The 21,025-nt window shown below is 43.5% G+C and overlaps 1 protein-coding gene across 1 annotated transcript in view; it reads right to left on the reverse strand.

Moving 5' to 3' along the window:
- Positions 1 to 6,148: 6,148 nt before the first annotated feature.
- The window catches only part of abhd17c (abhydrolase domain containing 17C, depalmitoylase), a 34,526-nt gene continuing 19,649 nt past the window's right edge, over positions 6,149 to 21,025 (reverse strand). The window contains exon 3 of the mRNA XM_063187846.1: positions 6,149 to 6,821. Within this exon, the coding sequence (XP_063043916.1) occupies positions 6,602 to 6,821 (220 nt within the window). The 3' untranslated portion in view covers positions 6,149 to 6,601. The remainder of the gene's footprint in view (positions 6,822 to 21,025) is intronic.

Below are 21,025 nucleotides of genomic sequence, written 5' to 3' on the forward strand. Positions count from 1 at the left end.
TATCATGTGAGTGTTCAAACTATCTTGCACATCTAAGTTTCTTGTGGTGAATGAAACCTTATAGGCAGATTAAAAAAACAATATTGACAGACATTATATAACACACTGATATTAAATCAATTACACCTCAAACTCAATAGTGATTATTCTCTTGCACTGCTTGATGTACATCCATAGAAACTTCTAGTACTCCTCACCTGTGCCAGCTCGAACACAAGTTCCTTCCTTCCGGAGCAGCTATTCGTCTGCCCTCCCTGAGTCTGCTGGCTGCAAAGCTATTGGTGGTGCTGTCAGGGGATGACTACAGGGCCAACTCTAGGGATATAGGCAGACAAGACAGTGGCATTAGGGCATGAAATAGTCCCACAGAATTAGAGCGTTCAGTGAAACAGTGCACTAGACTTTATATTGACAATGATTATTCATGCTCTGCATCAGTTGTGTTTCGATCAGATGCGCGACACTATGTTTACAGATATGCTTACAGCTATGTGTTTAAAGATAGTGGTTTCAAAATGCACAAAAAGGAAAGGCCTAGGGCACCAAATTGACAAGAAGTGGCCCTGCATGGCTGTCTGGTGCAGGCGATGGCTATGTCTGGTGCAGGGGATGGCTCTGTCTGGCTTGATTGCCTCCGAAATGGCTCGGGGACTCCCAGCATGCCTCACAGAGGAACTCATCTCGCTAGAATATTAAACAGTACTTTTTTGTCTGCACACTAACTATGCCACATTTATTCTATTTTTTGAATGGATACAAAGTTGCAGAGCATGGAAATATTACTTTCTTTTCTTTCCGTCACTGTATATTTGTTGAGTTTTTCAACTGCACACTAAAAGAAAAGAATTCTTACTTTCTGTATGAATTATTAAACTTTATAATCAAGAACTGCTTTTCGTGATGTAGTGTTATGTGAGCATGAATGCACATGAAAATGACATGTAGAATATAGTAATTCATAGAAATCTAACCATAATCATCGTGGCTGACTGTCAATTGTGTACCTCCCTACTTATCTTCTGAAATGCTTATGCGTGTGACTAATTACTCACATGCAAGATCATAAAGTACATTTTCCATTTATGTCCAAGCGTTAGTTGCATGAATGGTAGCAATTATCACCAAGGAGGTTAATTATTAGTACCATGTGAAGCCGGCATCCTGTTTAGGGAAGCGGAGGGAGGCTGTGTGGACAATCTGAGACAACACGAGTTCAGATCAGTTGTTTTGGTGGCTCTTCTTCGTCTCCTGTTCCGCCACGATAAACAAAGACAGAACTGGATTTGATTTGCTTCACTCTCTGCTGCACTCTTTAGATAGCCCAGGCCTGCCAGCCAAACACAGCATAGGTCCTGCACAACACACAGCCATCTATTTCAGTTACAGAGCCAGTGGATTTATTTTTATTCTGATGGCCATACATACTTCAGTGCAGCACAAATATATAGAAAAATGAGCCTCGCAAACTTTCCCAAGAAGACTGCCAGTAACAACACAACAGACACACCAGCCAGCTTCCTAGATTTTATTAACCACTGCGAGACTAGAAGAAGCCAACATACAGTGGATACAAAGCTATACAGTAAATTCTTGCTAAAGAATTCTCGTTAATTCCCTGTTATCTGATACCCGCCTTGTGGAGATATTTTTACAGTTCTGTGCTGAATGTGTTAGACACACAATAAAGGCTGTGCCTGCAAATTCCTCAAAATCGATTCAAGGTCGCCGAGGTTAACTTGCTAAACTTCCTGTGCGGGAGAATACTTGAGGATTCGATAAGGTCTTTTGTCTTTTTCCTCTGTGTGTGTGTGTGTGTGTGTGTGTGTGTGTGTGTGTGTGTGTGTGTGTGTGTGTGTGTGTGTGTGTGTGTGTGTGTGTGTGTGTGTGTGTGTGTGTGTGTAAAGCTACAGCACTAGAGTGTGGAAACAAGCTCTACTGGGAATTAGGGCAGAGGATGTAGGAAACCCACATATCAGTGAGCGGCTGTTGACCTCCATGCCTTCACAACTGTCTCCCCTTCGCCTTGCTGAGTTGTCCCATGGTGCACACCGTACATTTTCCGGTGTTAAAATTCTAGTGTCAATTAACCGCTGAAAGTGGTGGTTCCACTCTCCAAGTGTTGAATGAGCACTGCAATATTTACTCGGCACGCTCATAAAAGGTGGCTCGACGACTTGACACAAATTTAGAGGCGCTCCTCTCTGCTCAGTGTTATTCTCCTAACACGTCTCCAGGTGAACAATTACAGCAGTCAGCAAACAGTGGAGAGGGGGAAACGAGCCAATGAATGCTGCTTTCAGCCGCCATGGCAGTGAGTGTTGATTTGAATGAAAAGCACACGCGCGTATGACGAACACAGTCCTAGTTCTGCTGCTGGAGTAATCAGTTTGTTTCATTCCTTCCTGAAAGACCTGATTCTCTGGCTGGCATTGACACAATTGCTCTCAAAGTGGTGTGCTGCACTTACTAATTTCTGCTGTGTAAAAATATTACAAAATAAGGGAGCAACCCACCCTTCAACAACCAATAATTAATACATTCCAACAGCTGCTGCCATGGATAAAGTGCCTTTGTTTCTTTACATGTGAAGCTCTGTAAAAAAAAAAAAAAAATCAATGGTCTTTCGTGAGAAAAAGCGCTTAAGTCGCCAAAGAAAACTAACAGTAGTCAAACACATGTTTTTCCCTTGCTTGCTTGAAAGTGATATTTAAACACATCCTTCTACGAGTTTCCTAACTCTGTGAGTGAGCAGGCGATGGTAAGAGTATGGTAGTGCAGTGGCATATGACAGACAGGCCGACATGCTGTACACTTATGTTCTGAAGTGGTTCCCAAACTGGGGGTCGCTGAGGTACTGCAGGGGGATCGGAAAGAAAAGGGACTGCTTGCAGAAAGTTTTCAGAGTGAGGAGTCCGCACACTGAGAATCTGAAGAAGACGGTTGAGGTCGAAACGTTATCCTGCCATGAAAAAATAAAATAGCAAGGAGGATTCTAAGTGAGTGGACTCCTCACTCTGAAAACTACAGTTGACCTTCGTCCTGCACCTTTCCCTTGGATGTGCACAATCCTCTCCTTCAACTGGTTGCAGAAAACCTTGAATATATGCTGCTATGCTGAATATATACCCTACAACTATATAGCAAAACCATTCCATAAATTGATAGAAATAGAATTCCATTATACTGCACGTTGAATACATGTAGGCCTATTTACTTTCCCTGTCATGTTGACATTATATTAATGTAGCAATATGGGACAATAAAAGACATTGTGAATATGGGAGATAGAGTGTGAGGTCTCTAGATTAGTATTAGGTTAAAAAGGGGGGTCCCAGTAGAAAAATGTTTGGGAAGCACTGCAGTACAGGATCTTGGCTGCCGCCCTTGACAGTCTGAGATCGTGGCAGCACTCCTGGCGCAGGGCCAAAGTACACTGAGACTCCCCATGAGGAGAAGGTTTAGGGTTTGCCGCCTGTATCCGCATAGTGCTATGTGAGCTCGCTGCCGTGCAGCCCGGGGTAGGCTACAGTCGGTGTATGGGCGTCAGTCAGTTATGAGGCATTCCATGGGCTCTGTGCAGCAGAGATTAGCGAATCACAACAGGCCCGGGTATGTCTGCAGTGGAGAGAGAGAACATGCGTGAAGTAGGGGGGAATGGCAGGAGCCTTTTGTTTGGGGAGGCATCGTGGAAAACACACACACAGAAGAAAAATATTCAAACACACTTCTGACTTTTTTTAGGGAGGCATCACAGAAACAGTAACAGAGACACACAGACAAGCACAAACAAACACGCATACGCACGCACGCACACACACGCACACGCACACAGACACAGACACAGACACAGACACAGACACACAGAGTCTGGAGTGAGATTCCATGCATCCTTTATTCCATTATGAGCAAAACGACATCCACTATTGCTGCTTCCACAGCAACAAAAGCCAACATGAAGAACATTAAATCTGTCTCACGGCACATTTAAGGCTTTTTGATTTTTATAGTCAAAAACTTACACTAACAACATTTTTTGTACCACCTAGATTCTTCTGCATTATAGTTGCATACAGTTATTCCAGTGTCAAAAAAAATCAAGAAGGCTATATATACCGTTATTCATGTATTACATGTCTATCGAGGAGATAAGTGTATAGTTTATTATCTTACAAACCTGCCTGCAAAGAGGTGTAAATAGATTTAGTTACTGGAAACACTGTAAAAACATCAGTATCAAAAGCAACAGGGATCTATTAGTTTTTCATATCTTCAGTCATTCCCTATAAAGGTATTTAAAAAAACAAAAATCATTAAGGACCAAGTAATAGACAAGGAGGGCTTGGTTCGTCCATCAGACCACTTCAAATCATGACAAGAGAACAACATTCCATGACACTAATGCCAAATCCACACTGTGAGAAGGGAGAGAAACCGCTCCACTCCAAACCCACCCGCCCCACCCCGCCCCTATGCCACCCAACCCCCACCCCAACACCACCCACCCCAGACACTGACTTACAGCAACACAATAATGAATTGAAATTTCATCAACCACAAAGTCCTTTGCGAAAAAAAACAAAAAAAAAAACAAAACAAAAAAACATAATCCTTCACATGTCAATTTTGTCCAGCATTGATGACAGCCTAATGACAGTAAATCACTATTTTTCCTTCATCACAATAAAGCAGTTGCAAAATAATCTGAGGATCCAAAACACTTCCGATCATCCTATGAGGCTCTCCTGACATCTAACCCACGTATGAAAACACCAATGTCTTCCCCCTAGGCCTTGGCTATAACTGTGACCTCAGTTAAAAGACAAGAGGTTTGGTGTTCGTACTGTTGTATTTTTTTTTTTTCGTAAGGGGACTGGATTAGATGTTGTCAAGGATACCGAAGGTGGAAGAGAACTGCAGCAGCTGACAGTTGGCTCTGTGTAGTAGTGTTGTATATTTTAGTCCTGTACCTTGGTGGAGCAAAGCCCAGTTTCACAGTGATTCAGATCCAATAAATAGCAGCTTGCAGTACCCCCTTATCTTCTGAAAAAACATTATGGAAACCCCCCAAACATCCTAAAATGTATATTATTTTATAGGAATGTTGGAGCAGAATGTCAAAAGACGTAAGGCTTTTGATGCAGTGGTAGTGATCCTCCTCCAAGAACAGAACAAAAAAATGCAAATAAATTAAAATTGTTTCACACAATGATCTGTACACAGCATCATGTCATGAATTTGTTGGACGTGGGACACGTTACAGTAGCAGGTGTCCTAATAGAATGCCCTGATTACGACAGTAAGATGAAGCATCGTATCACAGAGCACAGACAGCAGTAAACCCTCCCATACCAATACTCTTTAAAAACAAGCCCCCTCCCACCCCCCACCCTGTCAGCCCATCAACCCACCGGTTCCTCCACCAGCTTAGTCTCAATCACACACAGTACATCATGATGCTTCAGTGAAATCAGGGGGGTATACCAAGAAGCTGGTTCAGTAGTAAACCAGGTTGAAGTTAACCTTGCGGTATAGGTAAATCATCTAATAGATGAGCATGGACTCCTCATTGTCTTAACTACATGATGCCTGTAGGTATATCTATTAGCAGGTTTACCTCTTCCTGTAGGCTAACTAAGTCTGGTTTATCCCTTAATGTTATTTGTATACCCCCCACTAGTCCTTTCTTTTACCACAGGTGTTTGTAATTATCAGTAGCACAGCTTAAGATTCTCATTGAGGAGTGTTATGTTCCCTGGGTAGTGCTGTCATACCACACACACACACACACTGGCCACGCAAAGATTTGTTTAAAAAAGACTGAATTCCTTTCACTCTCTGCGAGGAGATTAAAATGGAATGCCAAAAGAAAAACAATTATGAAAAAAAAACAAAAAACAATGACAACGTTTAAAAAAAGAGCAATCACCTGAAAATTTCAGCACAAAAAAAGTGCATTTGTTTACCCTTTTCACGGGTAATCAAAACAAACTCAGTCATAGGAGAGCGAAAAGAAAATTAACAACTAAAGTTTTTCTTAATACGCAAGTGAGGTGCAAAAAAATGTCAGTGTTCTTTTGTCAGGTATATAAAAAAAGAATACAAAGTCACTTCAAAATGATTTTAAAATGCATTTCCCCCCACCCCCGCTTCCTCCCCCCTCTCCCCCACACACAAGACCAGCCCCAACCCCCACAACAACAACAGACAACATGGGCGTCAATCGGCGATCACATCTTCAAGAGGCTGGGGAGATGTTCAGTTTTCCGTAGCAAGTGCAAAATACTGATCTGGTCCTCCACTTCCTTTGTAGTGTGTGTCTGTTTCTTGCTATCCACAGAGGACCAGTTCACATATGTGCGTCAGGGTCTACTGACTGACTGAACACGGGGCTGGAGAAGCAACGGGGGACGGCAGGGTGAGGTGGTAAGGGGAGGTAGAGGGTGTGGAGTTGGTAGACGGGCTAGGGAAGGGGTGGGGGTAGGTTGGGGTGGGAATGGTAAGTAGAGGGTGGGTCGTCGGTTGAAGGGCTGGGGTAATGGGAATCCAGGGTGGCTAGGTGGGTGGGTGGGTGGCAGCGAGGTTTGCGTCTGTTGTTGTTGCTTCAAGAGGCGGGCAGCTCGAAGGAGATGAACTGCTTGAGGCGCTCCAGGTACTGTGCGTAGAGCTCGATGTCGTTGTGGCCGGCTCCCTCCACCCACAGGGGCTCCACGGCGCGCGGGCACCGCTCGTAGATGGCCAGGCCGTGGGAGAAGTCGATCACCTCATCCTCCGTACCGTGGATCACCAGCACCGGAGACGCCACCTTGGAGACTTTATCGATGCTGTAGGAGGGATGGAGAGAGAGAGAGAGAGAGAGAGAGAGAGAGAGAGAGAGAGAGAGAGAGAGAGAGAGAGAGGGAGAGAGAGAAAGAGAGAAAGAGAGAGAGAGAGAGAGAGAGAGAAATGGAGAGGGGGGAATGGAGTGAGAATGGAGGGTGGCAGAGGGAGACAGAAAGTAGATTTAAAAACACATTTATTTCATCTTATTTATATTACATTATTTATTTAATTCCAGTTTCCATCTTTTTACTTATTTTAAACTTTTAGCTTTTTGTTTACAGAATTTATGGCAAGTGACTGAAACGCATACCCTGAGCTCCTCTGTGCTCAGCATTTATTTGGTTTGGGCTGACGAGATAACCGAATGCTCTTGCTTAAAAAACAAGCTAATATCCAACAACAATAACACTCGTTCAAAGCCACCAAGTGTGTGTGTGTGTGTGTGTGTGTGTGTGTGTGTGTGTGTGTGTGTGGTGTGTGGTGTGTGGTGTGGTGTGTGTGTGTGTGTGTGTGTGTGGATAGAAACAAGGAAATAAACAAGACAGACTGACAGACAGACACACAAACAAAAATTCAAATGAGAGATCTATCTTTTTGAAAGGGAGAATAAATGTCCCCATTTTTTAAAACTGTCTACCCCTTCTGTTGTAATGACTGCTCTCAGTGGGGAGGGAGAGAGAGAGCGGGGGAGGGAGTGAGAGAGAGAGAGAGAGAGAGAGAGAGAGTAGAGAGTAGAGAGTAGAGACAGAGACAGAAAAATTGAGGAAAAAGGAGAAAGACGAGAGGAAAGGTAGGAAGGTTGGTATGGAAATGGAAAGGTAGAGGCTGAAAGGGAGAGAAAGGAGAGAAGAAAGAAAGAAAGAAATGAAGAAAGAAAGAAAGAAAGAAATGAAGAAAGAAAGAGTGATATATAGAATCCTGGTTCTCGGAGCTCCCGTGCTAGGGGGAGTCTTACAGCTTCATTTCAATTATGCATACTAATTAATTTAGCTCACTGCATGACTAATTGTTGCTTATCTGTCCCCTTGGAGAGCGGCGACTCCGAAATTGGGGTTAGGTGGGAGATTAATGTATGGAAAAAGCTGATGGAGTAATTACAGCGCCGACAGAAAAAGAGAATTATCTAAACACTGCTAAACAGACTGGGCCGCATTGATTTCATTGGCGGCGGATGGGGAGACTGATAAAGGTGGCTTTTGTCTCTCTCGCCGCGTGTGGATTGAAGCATGCTGCGCCTTGCCGTGCGGTGCGGAGCGGAGCGGCGTGGGGAAGCGAGACGCACTGCGAGTGCAAGGTGCATTATAAAGAGACTGAAGTCTCTCTCTCCATCTCTCCGTCTGTCTCTCTCTCTCTCTCCGTCTGTCACTCTCTCTCTCTCCCTCCCTCCCTCCGTCTGTCTGTCTGTCTGTCTGTCTGTCTGTCTGTCTGTCTGTCTGTCTGTCTGTCTGTCTGTCTGTCTCTCTGGACATTAATGGAAGGCACAGTAAGGTCTGGATTGTTGGGGACAAGGGAGGCAGAAAGGAATGTTTCTATAAATGTTTTTTTTAAAGTCTAGGATCCAAGAACAGCAGACAAGTGATATTCCACGTGTGACAAAAAATGACCCCTGACTGTCACGTCCCTGCCATCGCCTTCAAACCTCAGTGCTCCACTTTTCTCCTCGCACGCACTCCATCTCTTCTCAATTTCACACAGGACCTCTCTCCTCAAAACTCTTACTTACGTCCCCACCATACAGATGCGTTATAAATATCAACAGAATACAATATTAGGTCCAAGGACAGTCACAGACACAACAGAAACAATGACAATATTGCTATGCGTCCGCTGTGTGAGACTAAGAGAGAAAGAAAAGGGGGGGTGCCTCGAGGTTTTTGTTTTTTTTGTCAAGTGGCAGTGAAGCATCTATAACTCTTGAGCGGCATCAAAATTTAACACCACACACTCCTTTTTCGTCATCCTTTCCTTTTTCTCTTTTTCCTCCCCACCCTGGAACCGGGAAGTGCAGGAAAGCGGTGGGTTCATCTGGCACACCTGTCACACACATTCGCGAGCACGCACACACCGTGGATGCACTTAATATTCCAAACCATTCCACACTGCAGCCAGCCCAGCCAGTCAGCCAAATCTGTAGCAGGCCTGCCAACTCATTAAACTTTCATACGGCCTTGACTGTCCATTCACAATACTCTCATACATGGGCGACATTAAGCCCTGGGTTTTAGCCACTCTGGAACAAAACATGACTTTGGACACTGCAAAAAGGGCGAAGACTATGAGACAGACCGGCAGACAGATAGACACCGGCTCATCCCAACTTCAGTCAGTAGACAGAAGGTTTTTGTATTGAAAAAGGCACAAAGACTGAACTGTGAGACAAAACAGAACAAGAACACGATCACACAGATGCTCACACACGGCAAGGCCAGAGCTTGGCTGATCCAGCAGTCTGACCCCGAACACCACAAGTCGGGCGTGTTAATGAGGAATCAATGTCCTCCGATCTGCCTGAACCCCAGACCTCAAGCCCCATCACCGATACCTTACATTACAAACACCCGGACGGTCGGACACATAAATACTACGCTTGGCACCCCTACCCTTAACTCTTTCACAGGAAGTCCAATGGCAGACAGCTCCCATTAGCATGCCCTAGTGGCCCATTCATTACAGACAAGACAGACACGCGCAAGGGAAACGGACAAGGCCCCATTAGCGCACAGACATTTCAATCGCTCACAACACAGAAAGCCATTACAATACGGCTCTGGCTGGCATAAGCAAAAGGCACTGGAGGAGGAGGAGGAGCGGAAGACAAAAAGTCTGGGGGATCTATTCATCAGAGGGGAAGATAGTGGAAGGGAGCAGCCAAAAAAGGAGACGAAATATAGAAAGAGGTGGAGTGGGGTAGCTCTGTGTGTGTGTGTGTGTGTGTGTGTGTGTGTGTGTGTGTGTGTGTGTGTGTGTGTGTGTGTGTGTGTGTGTGTGTGTGTGTGTGTGTGTGTGTGTGTGTGTGTGTGTGTGTGTGCGTGTGCGTGCGTGCGTGCACACAGGGCCGCTGACAGCTTTGGCTGGGCCCAGGACAAAGTGATTTGAAAGGGCCCCCCACCCCAATACATCCACTGTAAGGAGGTCCCAATTCTGGGCTATCCCCATCTCCCAGGGCCCGGGACAACTGACCCCTTTGTCCCCTCTTGTCAGCACCCCTGAGTGCACATGCGAGAAAGACAGCAGAAGAGAAAAACATTGGGAAAATAATGGAGTGTGGCCTCGGGCCACCATTAATTCCACTGCCATCCTTATTGAAGCAAAGTAGCTGAGAGAGAAAAGAGTGATTTCTGCTGCCTCCCCTTTGTTGACTTGTTTTGCAGACGAGTGATCATTGAGAGAGGCTTGACTGCTTGACTGCGAGTCCTGGAAAGGATAAAGCCTAGGAAAACACCCTCTCTCTGCCCGGAAGATTACAACACAAATTTGCTGGAATTGCAGCCAAATCAGGACATCGAGACTAACTCCACTATCGTTTTCCTCCCTTGAAAATTTGAGAAGGGCTGTAAGTGAAGGACCTCTCAAAAGGTCTGACTCATTGGAGGGGTTTGGTAAAAACTGAAGCTTGAAAGCTTTAACAAAGTCCCATTTAAATGGACACACTTCTAAAAAAAAATCTTTCAGGAATATAATATATCAGATATCATCAAATGAATACAGAATGAGTGAAATCCCACGAGTTTCAATTGTTCACATCACAATGGCTGGTGATGATCTGAAAGGATTGCTTCCAAACTGGTCTTGATGACAGTCAATCTTGTATAAATCCTGATAATCTCACCGTTCCTCTCATAATGGAAACCATCTTCAGATCTGTATTATCTCAAGACTACAGGCAAATCACACAAGAAACATCAAGAAAGATGGCCCCAAAATGATGAATCAAGCTAAGTAAGGGTCGACCGATACAGGTTTTTTAATGGCCGATGCGATACCGATTTTTTTCATCACCCTTGGCCGATACCCGATTTCCGATACCCGATATTTGGGGCCGATATGGGTTAAAAAAAAGTTTTAAAAATGACAAATATTCCAGGTCTCTCAAGTTAAAAATAAACATTTATTTAACATTATCAAATTGAGGTAGAACTTGTACCATTTAAACACCCACTCTAACAATCAAGTAATGTCTAACAATCAAGTAATTCAAAAATAAAGTGTCTTGGTGCTTTTACAGGGTGTCTACAGGTTTGACCAAGTCAAAATTAAGACATTTTAAGACTTTTCAATACCATTTTCCAAATAAAATTAAGACCAACTCGCAGCGTTTACAGGTTTTAGCAAGTCAAATTTAAGACATTTTAAGACTTTTCAATACCATTTCCCAAATGAAATTAGGACCAACTCGCAAGATCATACACAGGTTCAAATGCAGCACAAAAACCAATTGGTTATTTACATTAATGTAGCCGTTTGAAAACACAAAACTAAACACAATGAAACTTTACACTAAATAAAATTCAATAATGCGTTCTAAATTACACTACATGGCTACAACTCCCAATTTCCGTCGCGAAGTTCATCACATGGCTGACATAATTTTTCCTCCCTAAATTAAGCTCCACAAATTTAAGACATTAGGGTTGAAAATTTAAGACAAAATAAGACTTTTCAAGGCCTTATTTGGCGAAAATGACATTTAAGACTTTTTAAGGACCCGCGGCCACCCTGTTTTAAAAAACCTGAATAACATAAAATAATAAATATTGCGTATCGGCCAAAACCACACGTGTATCGGCCGATACCGATACACTTAAAAAGCACAAATATCGGCCCGATATATCGGCCGGCCGATATATCGGTCTATCCTTAAAGCTAAGTGTGTTCTTTTCCACTTCATGGATATGGAAACCATGTAACAAGAAAACGGATTATAAATGCCCCGCAAAACTGTTCAACACAGCTTGTAACATGCAACTAGCTTTCATGTAGATGTACTGTGCAATATGCATGCAAATGCTAACGTTCAGCAATCTGCCAAAATGGAAACAGATCACTCAAGTCCTGCAATTTTGCAGGAAATCTGTCTTTTTCTGGATGGTAAACCTTGCATGCAAGTTTACACAACCATCGCAAATACCATTTCGGACAGTCTTGGCAGGAGTATACAATTTATACCCTTATCTACGAAAATGTTCCAACATATGAATTGCATAACTTTCCATTTTTGCCATTTCCATATTTTCCAGCAAAAACATTTCAGTGAGTGAGTGAGCGTGTGCATGTCTGGATCCGGAATGTGTGTTTATGTGTGCGTGTTTGTGCGCGTGTGTATTTGTGCGCGCGCGCGCCTGTGTGTGTGTGTGTGTGTGTGTGTGTGTGTGTGTGTGTGTGTGTGTGTGTGTGTGTGTGTGTGTGTGTGTGTGTGTGTGTGTGTGTGTGTGTGTGTGTGTACAAGACCCTGCTTGCGTGCGTGCACATGCACGTGTGCTGTGGATTCTGAATTCTGTGTGTGAATGTCTGCTTGGAGTAGCCCGGCGTGGAGGCTACAGCTCATTTGCTGGCCGCTTGCTATTTCGCGATGGTGCCAAAACAGGACAGGGATCAAAAGCCCATTCACCTGCTGATAATAAATGGCTTAAAGGCGGATAGCCAAGGCCTCCTTCAAATTTCTGCAAACAGGGTTCTTCAGAGACAGATTTCTCATTAAAAGCCAGCCACGTGGACAGCTAAGAGGCAAAAGTGGAGGTTTGACTACTGGACGAAAACAGCACAGCACTGGTCACGCACTCTCTTGAGCACCAGAGCCGGTAATGGTGGATTAAGTTCAGTGACGTGTCCGAATTTGCACCTGGGACACTTTCCAGAGGTGACTCTAAATTGTTAAAGTGTAGTAGACGTTAAGCGAGCGTGAGGCACACTCAAATGAGCATCTCTAGAGTGGAGTGTAGTGGAGGAGAGCTGGGGCTGTGGACAACGTGTACTGTAGGCGGGTTCTGGTGGGCAGGCTGTAAACAGGGTCAGTTGTCTTAGGCCTAGGGAAAAGGGCGGTCCCAGAATTGGGACCCTATTACACTGTATGTGTTGAGAAGGGGGGGTGGGGGGGGGGCTTCAGATGGCTTTGTCCCAGGCCCAGTCAAAGTTGTCAGCTGCACTGCTGGTGGGAGAGGTGAGTCTGGGCAGTGCAGTGCAGGTCAACACCGCCATCACCTCATCCCTCAGGACACAATACCACAGTGCTGCAACAGGCACTTCCAAAGGCTTGCTTTGACTCAATACATCTGGCTGCATCAGTCAGGACACAAGAACACAACTGTAACCGGCTTGCACTGACTTTATAGAAGACCTATTAAAAACCTTGTACCCGTCTTCTAGGGTGAATAGTGGCTTATAGTGGCTTTGAGATGGAGGTGGTGGGGTTGCAATATAGGGGGATCTTCTCTTCCTTAAAAAAAGTAAATTGCAGGAAACATTAGTGATAAATGGCATGTTGCGGCACGTTAAAAGAGCAAAGTGGCGGAGCACTGAAATGGGGGTTCGTATGTGAGTGCTAGATCACAAGCCGTCTGCTGAATAGACACCGCAGCTTTCTCTGTGTGATTGAGGGCTCGCCTCGCGCATGCTCTCCCCAACTGCACAGCACAGCGGAGCGCAGGGCCTTTAGATGTCATGTTTACACTTTATCTCCTCAAGCAGACGTGGCAGTTAGACGCTACATGCATCTACAGATAGATGCACCAACGCACACACGCACGCACACAGAAAAACACGAACACAATCACACATGGCACACACACCCAAGCGTGCGCACACAAAAAACACAAACAAGCACACTTCAAAAGCCGCGACTCAATGCATCAAAGATTCTGCTGAGGTGTGTGCTTGACTCTTCCAGGCCTGCAAAGCAAAATAAATAAAGAGGAAAAAGACAAAACTGCCAAGCGTCTCAAGAGGAATTTTCGTTGTAAGGAGCTGGAGAAATTGTTAGTGCATGCTGTGCTTTCTTTGGCCCGCCGCAAGTACACTTTATTCCATTTTTTTTTTTGCACATTAATTATTTCCGCATTACTTGTTTATTTTCTTCCAGGGATCACCTCACATTCCTTCTTATTGCTTTCTTCCTCACCCCAGCTGAAATACATTATGTAGAATAGAAGCCAACTTGCCTCGGTAGATGTTCCTGGAACTTCAGAGGAGATTAGAGTGTGAGGAGAAAAGGAGGAAAAGAAAGGAAAGAAGAGAGAGAAGAGGGAAGCTCCCTGTCAGGTCTGCTAAGGATAACGTTGCTAGTGGTGGCCCTTCCACCTGCTTCTGGCTAACCCACCCATAGAAATACATCTGCCTGCCTACCACTAAGGGTGTGAGTGCGAGAATGTGTATGACTCAAAAGAGGGGTGTGTGAATGTGTGTGACTTAAAAGAGATGTGTGTGCGCGTGTGTGTGAGTGAATGTGAGTCACTCAAAAGGTGTGTGTGTGTGTGTGTGTGTGTGTGTGTGTGTGTGTGTGTGTGTGTGTGTGTGTGTGTGTGTGTGTGTGTGTGTGTGTGTGTGTGTGTGTGTTTAAGTAGGAGTGTGTGAGCTTGTGAGGGAGAGGAAAAGAGAGACTGATGTGACAGATGTCATGGGTGTTAATTGTCAGCCCATCATCATCCCCAGCCAGCCATGCAAAAATAATCCCTCTGAAGACCTCTCCAGGAGTGATGAGGATCCTCCCGAGTAGCCAAGGATACCAGTTAAGAACAGGTGCTCGGCTGAGCCAACACCCACAGACCCAATCACACTTGAGAGTAGAGGTGCTCCGATCACCATTTTTTGGCCCGATCACCGATACCGATCACCAAAAATCTTTATCTGCCGATCACCGATCATTGCCGATCACAGAAATTATTTCCTATTTTTTTAATAGCCTATTAATTATCCTTATTGAATATTTCTGCCCATAAACCAATCAATCTTAATTTGCACATGTCGCTTTCACAATGTAGGCCTATTATTAGGCTATTACTATTATGATTATTATTATTATTGTTATTATTAGGCTATCATTATTATTATTATTATTATTATTATTATTATTATTATTATATTTCAGCTCTTTCAGACTAGTGTTGGTAATATAGCCTACAAGTAAGTCTACAGTATTAATCAATTTATAAGTTATTGCATATAATTACTAAACTATTTAAGATTGAATTGAAACTGAAACATTACATCAATTTATAAGTTATTGCATATAATTACTTAACTATTTGAGATTGAATTGAAGCTCAGACACCTGGATCTCAGTCTCTCGTCTTCTGCATACGAGAAAAAACCCTGTCGCTTTAAATGAGCAGCCTCGTGAGGAGAGCCCCTCCCCTCTCTGTCACTCACTGTCCACAGCTGCAGTGCTCCGCGACCGTTCTGCTCTCTCCCTCTCACTTCTGTCGCCGTTTGGCGTTTCAGCTACTATCAAACTAATCGACTGACTGTCAATTACAACTTTGAAAACAATAACGTTGGCATGCTTGTGCGGACAACGTGAACTTGTCGCGTGCTGACCGAGGCAACTACACAGGTTATAACGTAAAATGGCTAACGGGCGAGAAGTAGTCTATCGCAAATTACATTGTGACTGAAACACTTGAGATTCTACATACACAAAACAAGAACAAAAAACTTCACTTGAAAGAACAGGGAACACGCACAACACAGCGTGTCTGCGAGGAAAGCTCTTTCTCTGTAACACTGTCATAGAATGTAGAATTCCCTGCACAGACTCATTGAGTTTCACCGTCCATTCTCCCTAGTTGCTGTTTGGTGTTGCAGCGACTACAAAACTAATGACCTGGCTGTCCATTAGGCTACAACTTTAAAAACAATACAGTTGATGATTGTTTTGGAAACGTTTAGTTGTTGCGTGCTGACAGGCTGTAACTCAAAATAGTGAACATGGCGAGACTGACACGTCATTCACAAATTACAAGCGTCATGTAAACTGCGCATGGATCGGAAAATCAGATCATTGTTGATGCAGATATGATTATAAATGGTGAAAATGAAGGAGGGAATTCCAAAAAGTTAAAGACAAGTAAAGATGCCTTATTTTGGTGCAGCAGCTGTGCAGAGCCAGCACCTAGGCTCAGGGACGTGCACAGGAATTTCAAAGGGCAGTTGCTCTAACCTGAAGAAAGGGCAACCCCCCCCCCCAAAAAAAAACAAAAAACAAAAACAAAAACAAAAAAACCCATCAACAATGAGCGGCCTTCAGAAATGTTTACCATGGGTATTATTATTTTTAGTAGTAGTAGTAGAAGTAGTATATTATTGTCATAATTATTAATATTATTTTATTGTATAGTATCTTGAATGCGTACCATATGATATAACATGCTAGTTTTTAAACATGTAGGCCTACCTATTAATCATATCAGAGATGATCAGCCTTATGCCCACCTGCCCTAAATGTCTCCTGATCCACATTTCCTCATGTGTGGTATGTGGCTGTCCCTAAATTAAATGAAATTATGAGAAAAAGCCTTGATAGTTTTTAAACCTGTAACTTATCAGTCACAGAGATGATCAGTCTTATGCCTACCTGCCCTATGTGCAGAGGTCTGTGGCTCTGAGTCATCCTCATCTTAAATGAAATGAAATGATGAGTAAATTAATAGGCTAAATATGAAGATGCTTAATCAATTAACCCACTGTCATCTTTATAATCCTTGTAGCAGCCAAAGTAGACTTTAAGTTATAATAAATAGAAATAGTTTTAAAATGGTTAAAAGATCATTTCATTTGAATTTGAAATTTCGTTAATATGCATATTCCATGATTAAAATGATGAATATTATATAGGAAAGCTAAAACAATAAGAATTCACAGGTTTAGGTCATTTGTTGGGTCTTTTGTAGCCTATATTAAAAATGTGTACTGTCGCTTTAAGAATTGACGAGCCGGCTTTCATTCAGATCGCAAAGAACCGTGGCGTGGGAGCGACCAGTTCTTATCTGTTGCTCTGAAGCCCCGAGCTTCTCGCATACTTTATAACCTTTTATTTTCATTACAGATATTTTAGTTAGTTCATGCACATTTTGTAGGCCTATGTCTTGAGAAGAACAGTAAACGCCAGTTATCATGTGGAGTGGATTTATTTCAATTACATGGACATTGACAGTGGAAACAGTATCTTTGGGTCGGAGAATATATCAGGGTAAGAAAAAGCACTTTCCAAGCGGTCTCACCAAGATCAAACCTCTACAATCCTGAAAAAGATTCTCTGCCTCACCTGCACCTGTTCATTTTTTTTTCGCAGCCAACTCTGCAGAGATGTGCTTCCTTTAGCTAGCCTACCCCCTTAAGTTCTCTCTTGCTTGATAAAACGACATGTCATCTGCACGTTTCTTAGTTGAGTTAGCCTTCCACAAAACAACCTGAGCCATGTAAAACGTTGACAATGACTGCAAGCTAGCTGGCTGTCGTTTTCCCCCAATATCTGAACGTGGCACACCGGCTGTCAGATTAAAGTCCTAAACTCGACATCGGCTTTAAGAGGCATTAATTGTGGTCATGTAGTGTAATACTGTGTAGTCTGCTATGTTTCCAGCTCACCTCAGGCCGCCAGGGCAGTCGCTCTACTCCCACGACATCTTCGACATATTTTGCGTCTCTGCCCTGGTCGCATCGCATGCATGCTTGCTCCCCCCTCCCTCCCATGTAGAGCTGCGCGTGCCCCCCCAACGCTGCCCCTCCCTTTGCCTATCTCTCGAGGTGCAGGTGAATCTGAATTTGAAAACTTAATTTAGGAAGCTTCAATCAAAAATACGAATGGCAAAGCAAATCAGTTGAAACATGAAATCTTAGCCTATTTTTCCGAGGCATATCTACAGCTGGCTGTCGGGTTTTTTTTTTTTGCTACCTAAACGTGGCGCTGGCTGGCTGTCAGATAACAAAAAGTTCTAAACTCAACATTGTTGATAATAGAGATTGTGAGCATATTTTGTACCCTAATATGTAGACTGTGTGTAGGGCTCTAGCCGACACCCAGGCATCTTCAAAATCTTTCGTGTCTCTTATAGGCGCTCAAGCGCCTGTCGCGTGCCCCTCCCCACCGGAGTTGTTGCGTAGGCCTAGAACTACCTCACATCGCTCGTGCCCATTCTCGACGGGTCTGATGAATTTGTATGACTGACTTAAGTCTTTATTGTACAAAACTTCAATCAAAATTATGAATTATAAAGAAATCAAATTATATTGAAATATGAAATTATAATTGCCAAATTATTTTCCCCTCCCTTGGAAGGGCAATATCAGCCAATGTGGGCAAAAGGGCCGTTGCTCGGGCACCGTGGGCAACTATGCTCTGCACGTGCCTGCCTATGCTACATGCAGGCAGCGCCAGGTGTAAAGGCGAAATGGTTGCGTGAGGAATTTAATATCTCTGGATCGGTTTTTTGATCGGCATGTTTTTCCGATCACCGATCAGGCTATTTTTGGCCATTATCGGCCGAGCATGATCGGCTGCCGAGCAATCGGAGCACCTCTACTTCAGAGAGAGAGAGAGAGAGAGAGAGAGAGAGAGAGAGAGAGAGAGAGAGAGAGAGAGAGAGAGACAGACAGACAGACAGACAGACAGGCAGGCAGACAGGCAGACAGGCAGACAGGCAGACAGACAGACAGACAGACAGAGAGAGAGAGAGAGAGATATCTTACGTTCTGTAAGGGCTCAGTATTAGGAGCTACCTACTGGGACAGCTCGCCCGAAAAATACGTGCCCCTAAAGGGCTTTGGGTCTGTGGCCAAGAGGAACGCTGCAGTGACGCAATACCCATGGAACACTTCACAGATGGGCAGCCATTTATAGATCAGTGAAACATATTTAAAAAAATAAATGAAGTATTTTTAGGATGGTAATGAGAACTCCTAGTACCAGCTCTATTTAATTCTAAAAAAATGTTTTAAAAGCCTAGATTTTTCCAATGGCCTCTTCGCAAGCCTCTCAGGGGATGAAACAATGATTTCCGGGAGGGTTTTTGGCTATGGTTTACATTATGAAAGGGATTGTGGGATGATTTTGCCTAATTTCAATATATCTGTCAAAATTGTTCCAGGCTAAGACACCATGGAAAAACCATGTTTGTTCAAGCTCATATGAGTCAGGATGAGCCAAGACAACTGTTGTTACAGGATGGTTATTGCCTTCTTATTATTTATGATGCACATTGTGATCAAACTGGCATTCAAAATGTTTTCCTCCATATATTCTGTATGAAAGAACATGTCCCTTTACTTTGGCTGTGTATTGATATTAAATGAAAAACAAACAAACAAACAAACAAAAACACTCACCAGCCACTTAGACAGACTAGTACGGGGTTGCTTTCAGACCTGCATTAACTGCCAACACAACAATACTCAGCTAGGCTGTGGCATTGTCACGATGCTCAAATAGTACTAAGGGGCGCAAAGTGTGCCAAGAAAATATCCCCCACAGCATTACACAACCAGCCTGAACCTTTCATGCAAGGCAGGATGTATCCATGCTTTCACGTTGTTGACACCAAATACTGACCCTACCATTCCAGATGATTGTGCGTGAATATCCTAGTAGATAAGCAGTTTCTGAAATACTCAGACCAGCCCGTCTGGCACCAACTGTGCCATGTTCAAAGTCAGTTTAATCACCTTTCTTGACAATTCTGATGTCTGGTTTGCACTGCAGCCAATTGTCTTGACCACGTCTGTCTACATACCTAAAAGTATTGAGTTGCAGACATGTGATTGGCTGAATAGAAAGTTGCATCAATGACCAATTGGATATTGAGTGCATGTTTCTACATTGTCATGATTTTTACGTAGTTGTAGTCCTACAGCTCATGCACAGCATGTTTAATCAGTGTAATGCAATATTATGAACACTTCAATTATTGAAAGTATTTTTTCAGAAGCAAAAGCTGAAAGCGTTCCACTAAATGCTCTTCCAGGAACTGCTGAGTGCCTGTAGTTCCACATCGCGTAAGGGTTATGAATAAGCACAGCTACTCCAAAGGCAGAAGGACAAAAAGCCTTCCAGGCATGCGCTTAATCATTAGGAAAAGTAATGGTAAGAGACAATGTCCTTCATTGAGTGTATTTTGGTGTACTGAGTTGACTTTGTTTACTGAATGTCTTAAATGACTGTTGTCCATCTATTTCAGAGGTACAGAAAACACAAACCTGACCAGAGGTCTTCATGAACGCTTTTACAGAATCACCAAAAAAAGACAAAAGATGACCATATGTAATAGCCATGTACACACAGACTAAAACACATATATACTGCTCTCCTCGTGCAAAGGCACTTCACTCCTCCGAGACCACCAACTGTAGACTACTGTATATAGAACACACAGTGCCCCAGACACGAAGTTGAGTCAGCTGAACTTAACACAGCGTCTGTACTCTGTGGTTCCCCAAACCCATGCTCTGGCATGCTCCAAGAGCACAGTGCCTTGTAGTGCCTGGCCCAGTGCACTTTACGAGCTGCTAAAGTGGGACCTCGGTGACGTCGCTTGCTGCTCGACTGCTTCAAAGCAACCTGCTGTTTGCAGAAGCTAAACAAAGAGCACAGCACAGCACAGCAGCAGCTCAAGTATGCTGCTACACAGACTGCAGACACAAAGATGGGGATGTTGCAACAGAGCTAGAGGCCGAGGCTAGGATTGAGGGAGGTGTGCAGTGTTGCTGTATGAGAGGAGACTTACTGACGTGTTGGAGCCTGTGGCACCTTGTAACACACTGGCTCATCCAAGGGTTAGAAAGAAAGAGAGAAAGAACGAAAGAAAGAGAGAAAGAAAGAAAGAGAGAAAGAGAGAAAGAAAGAAAGAAAGAAAGAAAGAAAGAAAGAAAGAAAGAAAGAAAGAAAGAAAGAAAGAAAGAAAGAAAGAAAGAAAGACACTGAGAACCTGATAACAGACATGTAAACATAATGGAAGTGTGAACATTTGTCTCCTCCACGCACAAATAAAGATCTCATTGACTGTGTGAGTCAGTGTTTTTGGAAAGTTGTCGTGCAGGACAATGGTAGAAAAATGTGAAGAAGTGTTTCCGAAGGCCAAACCATAGAAGTATGTGCGTTTTGTTTCTGTCCAGACCCTAGATAGATCCAGTTAACCAGACAGAGTGAGGAGAAAATACCAGGAGACATTGACATTTAAGAAGGAGGCTGTTTCTTCCTGGAGAGTTCCTCAACCCAGTGAAC

This window comes from Engraulis encrasicolus, chromosome 22, assembly GCF_034702125.1.
Source record: "Engraulis encrasicolus isolate BLACKSEA-1 chromosome 22, IST_EnEncr_1.0, whole genome shotgun sequence".
NCBI lineage: Eukaryota > Metazoa > Chordata > Actinopteri > Clupeiformes > Engraulidae > Engraulis > Engraulis encrasicolus.